Below are 13,790 nucleotides of genomic sequence, written 5' to 3'. Positions count from 1 at the left end.
GGACAGTGCTGATTGGCCTTGTGCTGATCAAATGCACCTTACAAAAAACTCTCTAGTGATATACACCAAAACTAAGCATGTGCGGGTGGATTGGGGACAGTAAAAGAAGGGGAGGATCAGAGAAGACTGGATTAAAAACCCTTTTTACACAAAGCGGAGGATTAACCCCTTAGGTTCGACAATGAGTATAACAAGAATGCTTTACTGCATATACAGACTGATTTTACTGTTACATAGTTACACGGTTACATAGTAGGTGAGGTTGAAAAAAGTCCATCATGTCCAACCTATGTGTGTGATTGTCAGGATTACATTGTATATCCCTGTATCTTGCAGTCTTTCAGGTGCTTATCTAATAGTTTTTTTAAGCTATCAATGCTTCTCGCTGAGACCACCACCTGTGGAAGGGAATTCCACATCCTTGTCACTCTGAGGCCGCGTACACACGGGCGGACTGTTCGCCCAACTTTGTCCGCTGAACAGTGTTTCAGCGGACAGTCCACTCGTGTGTGGGCTTCAGCGGACTGTTTCAGCGGACAGTCTGTCGAACAAAGTTTTTCGGAATTTCCGTAAGACAGTCCGCTGAAACTTGGTTTCAGCGGACAGTCCGCTCGTGTGTAGGCTTGTTCGACAAACTAAGTTTTGCGCATGCTCAGAAAGGATTTACACGGCGAAGGTTGCATTGCAGTGTATTGGACGTCGAATTTCTCGTCCCGTCGTACGTGCCGTTCACGTCATCGCGCACGCTTTCAGCGGACTGTTCGTTCATCGTGTGTGGTCAAGTCCGTTCATGCAAATTTTGAGCGGACTGTTTGTCGGATTGTTGGACGAACAAAGTTGGGCGAACAGTCCGCCCGTGTGTACGCGGCCTTACAGTAAAGAACCCTCTACGTAGTTTAAGGTTAAACTTATTTTCTTCTAATTTTAATGAGTGGCCACGAGTCTTGTTAAACTCCCTTCCGCGAAAAAGCTTTATCCCTATTGTGGGGTCACCAGTACGGTATTTATACATTGAAATCATATCCCCTCTCAAGCGTCTCTTCTCCAGAGAGAATAAGTTCAGTTCTCGTAAGCTTTCCTCATAACTAATATCCTCCAGACCCATTATTAGCTTTGTTGCCCTTCTTTGTACTCGCTCATTTTTGATTACATCCTTCCTGAGGACTGGTGCCCAGAACTGGACAGAATACTCCAGGTGCGAGAATTATCATTTTCTCTCTCGAGTTGATCCCCTTTTTAATGCCGATATTCTGTTTGCTTTGTTAGCAGCATTTCATGCCATTGTTGAGCCAGTCATCTACTAGGACCCCCAGGTCCTTTTCCATCCTTGATTCCCCCAGAGGTTCTCCCCCAATGTATTCATATTTTTGCCACCCAGATGCATTATTTTCCTACATTGAACCTCATTTGCAATGTAGTTGCCCACCCGATTCATTTGTTCAGATCTTTTAGCAAGGTTTCCACATCCTGTGGAGAAGTTATTGCCCTGCTTAGCTTAGTATCTTCTGCAAATACAGAGATTGAACTCTTTACCCCATCCTGCAGGTTGTTTATGAACAAATTAAATAGGATTGGTCCCAGCACAGAACCCTGGGGGACCCCACTACCCACCCCTGGCCATTCCAAGTACTCCCCATTTATCACCACCCTCTGAACTCGACCTTGTAGCCAGTTTTCAATCCATGTACTCACCCTATGGTCCATGCCAAGGGACCTTATTTTGTACAGTAAACGTTTATGGGAAACTGTGTCAAATGCTTTTGCAAAATCCAGATACACCACGTCTACGGGTAGTGGTGGGTTTAAAAACACTTTAAGTTCTATCAATCGGCAGTACCTCGTGGTCACAGTACCTGCCTGCCTAGGAAAGCTCACTTTTCAAGACTGATATGAACCCATCAATAGATTTTGAAATTTGCATAAATCCTCCCAAGAGCCAGTCCACTGCTTCTTTTAGGTTTGAGGGCACTTGAAAGGAGTACTGAGACAGGGTGTTGTGATTATTTTAGGAAGCTATACAGCCTATTGGCCCCTCTTACCATCCACAATCTGTCTGTACTGCATAGAAAAGCAGAGAGACCCATTAACCTCCCTGGCGGTGATCCCGAGTCTGGCTCGGGCTGGGATTTCAGTACCACGAGCGGTACCCCCGAGCCAGATCGCATCGCAGGATACAGGGAGAGTTACTTACCTTGTCCCCTGGATCTAGTGATGTCCTCCGCGCTGTGTGATCGAGCTGTCCTCTGCTCGATTCACACAGTGCCCGGGTGCTGCCGAGCTCTGTTCCCTGCGACGTTACGACGCACGGGAGTGGAGATCGGCACCAAATTCAAAAAAGTAAAAACACACAAAACACACACAGTACTGTAATCTTACAGATTACAGTACTGTATAAAAAAATTACACACACCCTTTGTCCTTAGTGGTCTGTCCAGTGCCCTGCGTGTAGTTTTATATTATAAATACAGTTTTTTCTGCCTGGAATTTGGAGATTGTCCATAGCAACCAAATTCGTCATCAAACACTAAATCTAATGACAGCGACAATTCTGCAAATGAGCAAATTTCAGTGTTTTTGGATTTGATTACATTATTGCATAATTTTTATTATTATTTATTATCATTATTTATTATATTATACATTTTATCATACTCGGGATGTCTGCTAGACTCTGGTTTGAACAGATTTAAGAGAATTATTCCTAAGAATTGTAGGCCTACAATATAAAACGCCAAATTTCCATGCAAAATAATTGTACCGCTTTCAGCACCTAAAATCAGAACTAATCATATCGTCAGGGAGGTTAATAGCATCACTGGGTCTAAAAATGGGTATGTGATCAAAATAAAAAAATCAGTAGCATGTTGAGGGGAAAGGGGAAATGAGCAACCAAGAAGGAAAATATAAGCAGACGAAACTTCAGTTTTAAAACCGATGGGTCATCATAACAGCCAGGCGATTTCGAATTTTCAGAAGGAGATAAGCAATGATGGTTGCTGTATTTATCCCATGGCAGATTGGAGAAAAGGGCTATCTAGGCGCATTACTTTTTTTTTACTTTTTTTTAACTTTTTTTTTTGGTGCCAAGTTATCGGCTACTATGTCACCCAAAGCCAGTGTTCATTTTAGTTGAAATAGTTGGATGAATACTAACCCATTTCAGGGACAGAATTTGTATACGCATTTTCTGTATGAATTAACATTACTTTATGCCTGGCTATTTATTTTGTCTCCAAGATGCTTGCAACACACTGAGAATTTTTCCCCATGAATGGCTAAAATAAATTGGTTTAAAAAGTATTTGTCCTTGTGCAAAACAGCAGTAGAGTGAAAAATGTGGTAAACATTGGTGTGCAAAGCCAAGATCTAGACAGCTGCTACCTCCAGGAGAATGAAGAGTGAGGGGCACGTTCTACGCAACCATAAATTATAGAAAAATGCTCAAATTCCTGTGGCTTGATTAATTCATTATGCAGCCAATGTGAATCGCATAAATTGCTGACTGAAGAGGAACAAAACATAAATGTCAGTCTATCTCGAACTGAGTCAGCAGACTTGACATTGAAATTTTCTGCTTCTTTATTTGAGTCTTCCAAAAAGGAGCGTCAGATATAAAGCTTAATGCCGCGCACAGACGATTGGATATTCCGACAACAAAACCATGGATTTTTTTTCCGATGGATGTTGGCTCAAACTTGTCTTGCATACACACGGTCACACAAATGTTGTTGGAAATTCCGATTGGAAATAGCGTGCTGACATACAACACATACGACGAGCCGAGAAAAATGAAGTTCAATAGCCAGTGTGACTCTTCTACTTGATTCCGAGCATGCGTGAACTTTTGTGCGTTGGAATTGTGCACACACGATCGGAATTTCCGACAACAAGTTTTGTCCAATGGAGCATACAGATGGTCGGAATTTCCGACAACAAGCGAACATCGAATATCGTGTGTACGCAGAATTAGTGCCCTGCCTGTTTTACTTGTCCACTGGCCCCAGAATATGTGTGAAGACTAAATTCAGAAGTTCATAAAGTGAAAAACCAAGAAGGTTGACATCTACTTACATCTTACATCTAGTTTTGTGAAAAAATATACCAAATAGAAAAAAAAAATGTAATATAGTATATACCAGCTTTCTTAAACATTTTACCCTAGAGAAACCCCAAAAATTATTTTTGGGTCTCAGGGAACTGTTACAAACACCAATTCATCGGGGGTTGATGGAAAAATGCCTCGTTCATTGGTGGTAATTAGAAAGAATGCAACCTTTACAGTGGTGATGAGGATGCTATGCTTACAGACAGCTAGATAATAATTGTTTTTCTGCTGCTGGTTTTTCCAAGTGATGATGGCCCTAGAACTATGCAGGTACAGGTCAATCAGCTCAGGAAACCTCTAGCATGCTTTGGAGGAACCCTATGGAGTCCGTGGAACCCTGGTGCAGAATGGCTGGCATATACAATTGCTGCACAAACCATATTGTTATTAAACCTCTTCCACCAAAGGATGTACCCTTACATCCTGTGGTTGAAGGGGTTATACCGGGGCCATGGTCACAACTGCAGCCATGACCCCGGTATAGTTTTTTTTTTTTTAAGTAAAAGCAATCCTTGTGTCTAAAAAGCCACTGGATTGCTTTTACATGTGGCAAATTTCAAACATACATTTTGAAAACCACATCTAACACAGGTCAATAAATTCCTATTGACGTCAGTGGAGTAATGTAGATCAGTGGTCGCCAACCTTTCGACCTCACGGATCACTAAAGCCCCGTACACACGAGAGAACTTATGTCCGACAGACTTCCGAAGGAGTTCTGCTGGAGTTCTGCTGGAGTTCCGACAGAGTTCTGACGGACTTTTCGACTGAGTGGACTTGGCCACACACAATCACACTAAACTCCGACGGATTCGAACGTGATGACGTACGACTGGACTCGAATAAGGAAGTTCATAGCCAGTAGCCAATAGCTGCCCTAGCATCGGTTTTAGTCCGTCGGAATAGCATACACACGAGCGAATTTTTCGGAGGGACCCGGTCCGTCGGAAAAATTTGAAGCATGTTCCATATTCTAAAGTCCGTCAGACTTTGGCGAATCAAAAGTCCGTTGCAGCCCACACACGATCAGATAGTCTGACGGAATCATTCCGTCGGACTTTGGATGTTCAAAAGTCCGCTCGTGTGTACGCGGCATAACAGTTGTGAATCCCATGGACCACTAGATTTTGACATGCCTTATGCCGCGTACACACGATCAAATTGTCCGGCGTACTTAGTCCTTAGTATACTTAGTACTTAGCATTTCACCGGACAATCCGATCGTGTCTGGGCTTCAGCTGACTTTTTCAGCATAAAGTCCGGCGGACTTAGAAAGTAGTTTGCAGCCCAATCTTTCCGCTGGACTTGGGTTTCAGCGGACAATACGTTCGTGAGTATGCTAGTCCGGTGGACTAAGAATGACGCATGCTCAGAAGCAAGTATGAAAAGGAAGCTATTGGCTACTGGCTATTGAACTTCCTTTTTCTAGTTCCGTTGTACGTGCTGTACGTCATCGCGCTAGCAAGCAGTTGTTAGTCTGTTTACCAGCCTAGATGCTATGATTTTAATTATGTTTTTGAAATAAAGTTGAATAATTCGGAGTGCGGCTATCCAGCTACATCTTTTCTACTTCAGTTCCTGTTGCAAACAGAGCCAGCACCCTGTGGGACTTTGGAGACAGCTGTTTTGGGAGAAGTCATTACCTTAGAGCGGTAATTCTTTGTATCGCGCTAGCAATCGCCGGACTTTCCGTGTGTGCGTGTGTGGCCAAGTCCGCTCGGTAGAAAGTCCGCCGGACTATCCGCCGGATTGTTTGCCGGACTAAGTACGCCGGACAATTCGATCGTGTGTACGCGGCATTATACACACAATGACCCAGCTCTCTGCCCCCTTCCCCCTGGATCACACTGTTGCCTTAACCACTTGATCTCCGAAAGATTTACCCCCCTTCATGACCAGGCCATTGTTTGCCATACGGCACTGCATTTTTTCCCCCACAAATTGACCTTTCTTTTGGTGGTATCACTGCATTTATTTGATGTGCTATAAACAAAAAAAGACAGACAATGTTGAAAAAAAACACTGTTATAAAAGCTGTACACTCACTACTTTACATTGTAGCAAAGTGTAATTTCTTCAGTGTTGTCACATGAAAAGGTATAATAAAATATTTACAAAAATGTGAGGGGTGTACTCACTTTTGTGAGATACTGTATATTACCTGAGGTGGATATTCTTCTCTGTTTTACATACACTGACCGAGACACAGAAAAGTACTGCATTACGTTCAATAAATAATTGTAGGACTACACGAGTCGAGTGATGTATTAGTGACCCTTCTTCTCTCTGTCTTCAAAGTGAACCTATTTAGGTCTCCTCATAATAACAATTTATCGTGACCTTTCTTTCTAGATTAAACGGAGGTTTGTGTATCCAATTAAATAAAACGGGGCCCTCTTTTTGTGTACATTGTTAATTACTCTCTGCGGGATTCCCGGTCTTCAAGGAGATTCCTAAATGAGAATCGTGAATTATTTAAAGCAAACAAGTGGTGCTATGCATTTTTTATTCCACTAAGGAGGGTGATTCATTTGCAGTGCTTATTGACACGGGCAAAGTTCATCTCTTTCTAAAATGGCTTATAGGATGCTGCAAGTTTTTCTATCCCAGCTGAAGGCAGGTATGAAAATGAGTGGGATATGGGCTATTCATGCTAAACCTAGAGGTGTGCTATAAAGGGTTTGTAGATTGTTCGTTGTTTGAAAATTGGTTTGGGAGTCTTTTGAAGTTTTCGTGTTATACTGTGCTCGTCATATGTTGTTAATGCAGGACTAGTACTTGGAGGGGAGAGGTTGGAGTTGAAGGAAGATTGTACGGAAGGAGCCCCCGTGTTTGATACCTAGTTTTCTAGCCAACATGATGATTCAGTGCAATGGCTTCCAACAATCTTAGCCATTGGCCTAGAACATTTATACAATTTAAAAGTTATGCCTTTCCTAATCTGCATGCTTGTTCTGGGTCAGTTTCTTGGAAAATAAAAGTCAGAGAACCAGGTAACCAGCATTTTAAGAAGATCAGCAATGGCAAACCATATTTCTTTCAGTGCTCCTGGCTTTATTTTAACCTAATTTGGAATTTTGAGTTTGGTTTCAGAGATTTTAATTTCTGTAGCACTTTTGAGTATATTTGATAAAGTAATCAGTGAAGATGTGTAGAGTGCCAACCTCATCAACCAGACAAAACTCATAGCTTATCTAATATGCACCTGTAAATGAAAAGATGGATGGTTTGATGGACTACAGAGCTTTGCACATCCCCATTTCTCTTGCAAACCTGTGCTTATGTAGAGCAATTAAGTTAATCCTGGCAGGAATGTAAAGTTGTAAGCTGTAGAAAATGTTGAAACAGTTGATTTACTCAAGGAAAATTGACTGTGCACTTTGCAAGTGCAATTGCACTCTGCAAGGGCATTTGCTACAGAACTTAGTAAATGAGGTGAAGCTTTACTTTGCATGGAATACCCAATCGCCTTTAAGGAACATTTTAAAAAAAAAGAATTTTTGTTTGCGCATGGTTGGATGATTGAATTCCGCAGATTCCGCAAATGTGGATTCCCCACATTTACTAAGCTCTGGAGCAAATGCTCTTGCAGAGTGCAACTGCAATTGCAAAGTGCAAAGTCTATTTTTCTTTAGTAAATCAACCTCATCCTTTAAAAAAAGTTGGGGGTACCTCCTGAAGGGGCATGGAGCTCAGACTGAGGCTCTATGTACTGATTTCTCCTTAAATTCCATGGAGGAGTGTGTGTCTATAGATCCAAAAAAAAAAAAAAAAAAAAAAAAAAGATTGTGATCAATTGCAAAGTAATTTAGAGCAGAAAAACCATTTACCATTATAGAATGCAATTAGCTCTTGCCTATCCTGGTCTACTCCTTTTGGAAGCAAATCCCTGTACTGATAATGCAGAATATGATGATGAGTGAGTGAATCTGTTTAAAAACCAGGCAAATCAGCAACCTGCAAATGTTCTGATTTTTCCTGAATATGAATGAAGATTTGTCCAGTTTGCAGAGAACCGTACAATTCATTATTCATGTGCTGAGTTTCTAAATGGTGATTTTCTTCGTCATTGAGATCCACATAGAAATATTTTACGTGAATCAAAAATTGATACAGCGTTTCTCCTCGTTTTGGTCATCTAACATGAAGCAATTATACTTTCTCATCTATTAATCTGCTTACTTTAAACTTGAAAAGGGTGTCCCGTTGGCTGCCATCTCTTATCGCACACAATTGCTTTTTGAGTTCTGTTCTAATGTTGGGCCGATTTACTGAATAGTAAATCTGCAGAAGGGCTAAGATCTGTAGATGGATCAAATCTGTAGAAGAAGAGCAGCTAAAATGTGGGTTTTTAAAAGACTCGCCATTCAGAAGGACTATAATTGTATTATACAGTATATAAAACTATGGTAAAAAAAATGGGGTTCAGGTTCATAGTACAAATTTATTTTATATAGAAAGTAATAGATTCACATTGAAGCTTAATTACTTTTGAAGATATCGGAGGAGCAAATTATGGTTTAGCCTTTTAAAATGTAAGCTGTAAGGTTAATTGCTTATGCAATAGCAATTATCCATATTTTATGGACTGGCAGAATTCTGTGGTTTAAACACTTTTTAAATATTGTCTGCTAAGATGTTTGTAACTCAAGTCCAAGTAATAAATAAGTAGAAAAACAGAATGATTTCTTTTAGAGATGTACAGATGGTGTTGTGTCTAGCCTGTAGATTTATTTATCTGCTTCAGCTGCATTTGGATTCAGCTGTTTTAGGTCTCTAAACTTGGTATGTGAAAGAAACTTAAAAGAAACTCAGACATCTTCTTGATTTTTAAATTATATTATTTTTGGAAATTTTGACCACTGTGCTGAGGTTATCTTGGGTAGATTGCTCAATTTTATATTGTGTGCATCGTTGAGTATATTAATTAGGCCAGTGCCGGTAGTGGCTAACGCGGGGTATCCCATACTAACGGTTAAAAAAAAAATTCTTAAAGCACACCAGTAATCATTATTTTTAATTTATTTATTCTTCCAGTCTCCAGTTTTGAAGCATGATTTTTTTGTCATCTTAGCCCTTGTACACACGGTCGGAGAATCCGACCGTGTTGTCGGATAATCCAACTGTGTGCGGTATGCATCGGACTGATTCCGTCGGAATATCCGTCAGACCCAATTTTCCAACTTGTTGGAAATATTTTCCGACCAACTGGTTCGATCGGACATACGCTGATCATGTGTAGAGAATTTTGATCGGACCAAGTGCCACGCATGCTCAGATAAAATTCCTACATCAAAGCTATTGGCTACTAGCCTGAACGTAGTCCCATCGTAACGAAATTACGTCATCACGTTCTGAATGATCGGATTTTTCGACAACTTAGTCCAACCGTGTGTATGCAACAGTTTCGGACAAGATCCGACGGACAAAATCTGACGGATTTGGTTGTCGAAATCTCAGACCGTGTGTACAGGGGCTTAGTTGTATTTAAAGAAGAGAGCTTAGATGATGGGACTGCCATTGCTGACTGAACCAGAGCATTTTATGCCACTCCCCTGGTTATATCCTATCTTACAGATTCCTGTGCATAAAGACTGTTGTAAGCTCATATTGCTTCCTATACTGGGTCACAGCTTTCTAACATAACCTAGATGGGGTGGCACAGTAGTGTAGTGGTTATCACTCTCACCTAGCAGTAAGCAAGGGTCACTGGTTCAAATCCCAATCATGACACTACCTGCCTGGAGTTTGTATGTTCTCCCTTTGCCTGCATGGGTTTCCTCTCGGTACTCCAGCTTCCTCCCACACTCCAAAGACATGCAGGTTGGTTAATTGGCTTCTGTCCAAAATTGGCACTAGTATATGAATGGGGACCTTGGATTGTGGGCTCCTTGAGGGTAGGGACCAATGTGAGTTTTTTTCAAAATTATCGCTCTATTTTTGTTTATAGCGCAAAAAATAAAAACCGCAGAGGTGATCAAATACCACCAAAAGAAAGCTCTATTTGTGGGAAAAAAAGGATGCCAATTTTATTTGGGAGACACGTCGCACGACCGCGCAATTGTCAGTTAAAGCAACGCAGTGCCGAATTGCAAAAAGGGGTTTGGTCCTTTTGGCTGCAAATTGGTCCGGGGCTTAAGTGGTTAAAGGAAACTTTTTTATTTTTTTATTTAGAGGGTTTGAAGCAGTTAACAAAAGAATGCATTATATATGAGTCTGACAATTGTTCTGAAACACTTGCAAGGTAAAACACTTTATGGTAGGTCTATTGGAAAAAGCTTTCATGTCTAGCGGTCAAGCACTATGACACACATCAGAGATTGCCTATGCAATCTGAGGTTCTCATTAGATTAAAGCGGGAGTCCACCGGGACTCCGCGTTTTTTTTTTTTTAAAAGCCAGCAGCTACAAATACTGCAGCTGCTGACTTTTAAAATAGTGACACTTACCTGTCCAGCGCGCCCGCGATGTCGGCACCCGAAGCCGATCTCTAGGTCGTCTATCGGGTCCTGCCGCCGCCATCTTGGGTATGGGAATCAGGAAATGGAGCCTTTCGGCTTCATTTCCCGGTTCCCTACTGCGCATGCGCGAATCGCGCTGCGCAATAAGGACGCTCTCCGCTGCCTCTGGGATCTGTGTGTTTCCCAGCAGGCAGCGGGGCACTTGCGGGAAGGGGCAGGCACTTGCGGAAAGGGGCGTAAGTTACGCCCCTTTCCGCAGAGAGCTATCCTGGAAGTGGGTGCAGTTACCTGGATTATCCAGGTAACTGCACCCCCCTCCCCCCTGAAAGGTGCCGATTGTGGTACCGGAGGGGGGGAGGGTTCCGATGAGCGGAAGGTCCACTTTAGGGTGGACCTCCGCTTTAAAAAAAAAAACTTTACAGCTTTCCAAAATGTTCATTCATTTTATTGTCATACCTTTTAGCCATTTGTGCCTCCTGTAAACCTGGACAAAATTCTTAGTTATCAATCCCCATGTCCTACCTTGTTGCGAGGAAGTGAAAAACATGGAGGTTCGCTACCAGCAATACAGGAGCGAGAACCAATTGTTTTCATGTCCTAGCAATAAAGCAGGAAACGGGGATTGCTAATTGTTTTTTAGCCGGGCGTCTTGGGGGGGCCCAAATGGCCTACAGCTAAGACAACAAAATAGTATACTTAGGCCCCTTGACTGTATAGGCTAGTTTCTGAAAAAAGGTGAACTTAGCTTTTAAATGTACTCTGCTGTCATAGAAAAGTATGTGATTCTGTATATTTGATGGTGTTCTTGCTTTTTCTAGTAAATCTCCCCAATGGTAGACTAGTGTTCTGAAGCGGTGTCTTTCTTGCAGATGATGGGAAATTGTCCCTGGAGGAATTTCAGGCTTTTTTCTCAGATGGGACCCTCAACGAGGAGGAATTGGAGAAACTGTTTCACACCATCGACTCGGACAACACCAAGTAAGACAGTCGTACATGGCTCCCTCTGTTCAGTAGAGCATATCTCTGTGCATTCCACTCTCCTGCTGTTGCTGCCTATTGTCTACTGCTGTGATAGAAAGCAACATGATGTTCTCTCTCTCTCTCTCTGCCCGAATGTTTCTTTCCTCTTTCTAATAATTATAATGTATCAATTTATATTTTAGATTATAATTATTTCTGCAACACTATACCTCCTGTGGAGAAACATGCGAAGAGAAACTAGTGATCGTGGGTCAATTTTATTTTATTTTCACATTTTTTATACTACTATTTTATATTCATACCCCTTGAAATTTTCCGCATTTTGTCATGTTACAACCAAAAACTTACATTTATTTTATTGGGACTTTATGTGATAGACTAACCCAGTGGCACATAATTGTGAAGTGGAATGGTTTTCAATTTTTTTTTACAAATAAATATGTGGAAGGTTTGGCATGCATTTGTATTTACCCCCCCCCCCTTACTCTGATACTCCTAACTAAAATCTAGTGGAACCAATTGCCTTCAGAAGTCACCTATTTAGTAAACAGAGTTTACCTGTGTGTAATTTAATCTCAGTATAAATACATCTGTTCTGTGAAGCCCTCAATAAACGGCATCATGAAGGCCAAGAAACACACCAAACAGGTCAGGGATAAAGTTGTGTAGAAGTTTAAAAAAAACTATCCCAAGCTTCAACATCTCACGGAGCACTGTTCAATCCAAAATCCAAAAATGGAAAGAGTATGGCACAACTGATAACCTACCAAGACAAGGCTGTCCACCTAAACTGACAGGCCAGGCAAGGAGAGCATTTATCAGAGAAGCAGCCAAGAGGCCCATGGTAACTCTGGAGGGGTTGCAGAGATCCACAGCTCAGGTGGCAGAATCTGTCCACAGGACAACTATTAGTTATGCACTCCACAAATCTGGCCTTTATGGAATAGTGGCAAGAAGAAAGCCAATGTTGAAAGAAAACCATAACACAGCAAACATGTGGAAGAAGGTGCTTTGGTCAGATGAGACAAAAAAGCCTAGATGAGCCTAAAAGCAAAACGATATGTGTGGTGGAAAACGAACACTGCACATCACCATGAAAACACCATCTCCACTGTGAAACATGGTGGTGGCAGCATCATGTTGTAGGAATGTTTTTCATCAGCAGGGACAGGGAAGCTGGTCAGAGCCAAATACAGGGTAATCTTAGAACACAACCTGTTAGCCCCCGTACACACGGTCGGAGATTCTGGCAACCAAATCCATCTGATTAATTCCGACGGATTAATTCCGGAAGAGGTCCGGAAGTGATGTTGCATACACACGGTCGGACTACAATGGAATGGTTTAGATCAAAGTATGTGTTAGAATGGCCCAAAGAGAACAGGGTACATTTTCATACAAGTACATGGTACAGCAGGCACATATAAGTAATATATAATTTTGGGTTGGCATATTTTTAAAGTATTTGCAGGAGGTTACGAGTAAAGTAGTAGGGAGAGGGTAGGAGTAAGGGTGATATGTATGCTTTGGGATGGAGAAGAGGGTAAAGTAATGAGAATTTAAGAACACAGGCTACTAATGTGAGAAGGAATAGAGTGAGCATATACAAGGGTAAGGGGAGTAGGAAACAACAAAATGTTGGGTTGCTTGCCTTTTCTGTATGGAGCAAAGCATAATTATTTCTTGTATCTTCTTACTGCTTTCATTGAACTGCTTTGTTTAACTGCTTTAAAGGGGTTGTAAACCTACATGTTTTTTCACCTTAATGCATCCTATGAAATAAGGTGAAAAAACAACTGTCAGTGACCGCCCCCCCCCCCCCCCAGCCCCCCCCCCGTTTTACTTACGAATTTCACCCACAGGGAAGCGCTGTCTCTCTGCCCGGGGTTCTCGGCTCTCGATTGGATAGATTGATAGCAGCGCGCTCATTGTCTCCCGCTGCTGTCAATCAAATCCAATGACGCGAGTGCCCAGGGATGGAGGCCGAGTCCTGCATTCAGCGGCTATAGACGCCAAATGCTGGACTCAGGAGCGCGCCCACAAGATAATCCCCCAGGAGAGTGCTTCTCCTAGGGGGTTATCTGATGTGTACTTGTGCAAAAAATACTTAGGCAAACAAATCCCTGACTTGCCCCACAATAACTCACCAAAAATATAGACAAGTTTAAAGGATTTTAAAGCATTTACCATAATGATTACACAGTGTCTGGATCCATATAAATCATCGAGATGGTTAAAAATCGA

General features: G+C 41.8%; 1 protein-coding gene across 3 annotated transcripts in view; it reads left to right on the top strand.

The window, feature by feature from the left end:
- The window catches only part of NECAB2 (N-terminal EF-hand calcium binding protein 2), a 381,291-nt gene that overhangs the window by 141,573 nt on the left and 225,928 nt on the right, over positions 1–13,790 (top strand). For all 3 annotated transcript variants that reach the window (XR_013262872.1, XM_077455750.1, XM_077455751.1), the window contains exon 3: positions 11,435–11,543. Coding sequence is in view for 2 of the 3 variants with exons in the window: in XM_077455750.1 (XP_077311876.1) it covers positions 11,435–11,543 (109 nt within the window). In the remaining variant the exon portion in view is untranslated. The remainder of the gene's footprint in view (positions 1–11,434; positions 11,544–13,790) is intronic.

Source organism: Lithobates pipiens, unplaced genomic scaffold (genome assembly GCF_037356315.1).
Source record: "Lithobates pipiens isolate NorthernLeopardFrog02 unplaced genomic scaffold, aLitPip1_a1.2 Scaffold_10, whole genome shotgun sequence".
Classification (NCBI taxonomy): domain Eukaryota; kingdom Metazoa; phylum Chordata; class Amphibia; order Anura; family Ranidae; genus Lithobates; species Lithobates pipiens.
This window is presented reverse-complemented; position numbering and strand designations above follow the sequence as displayed.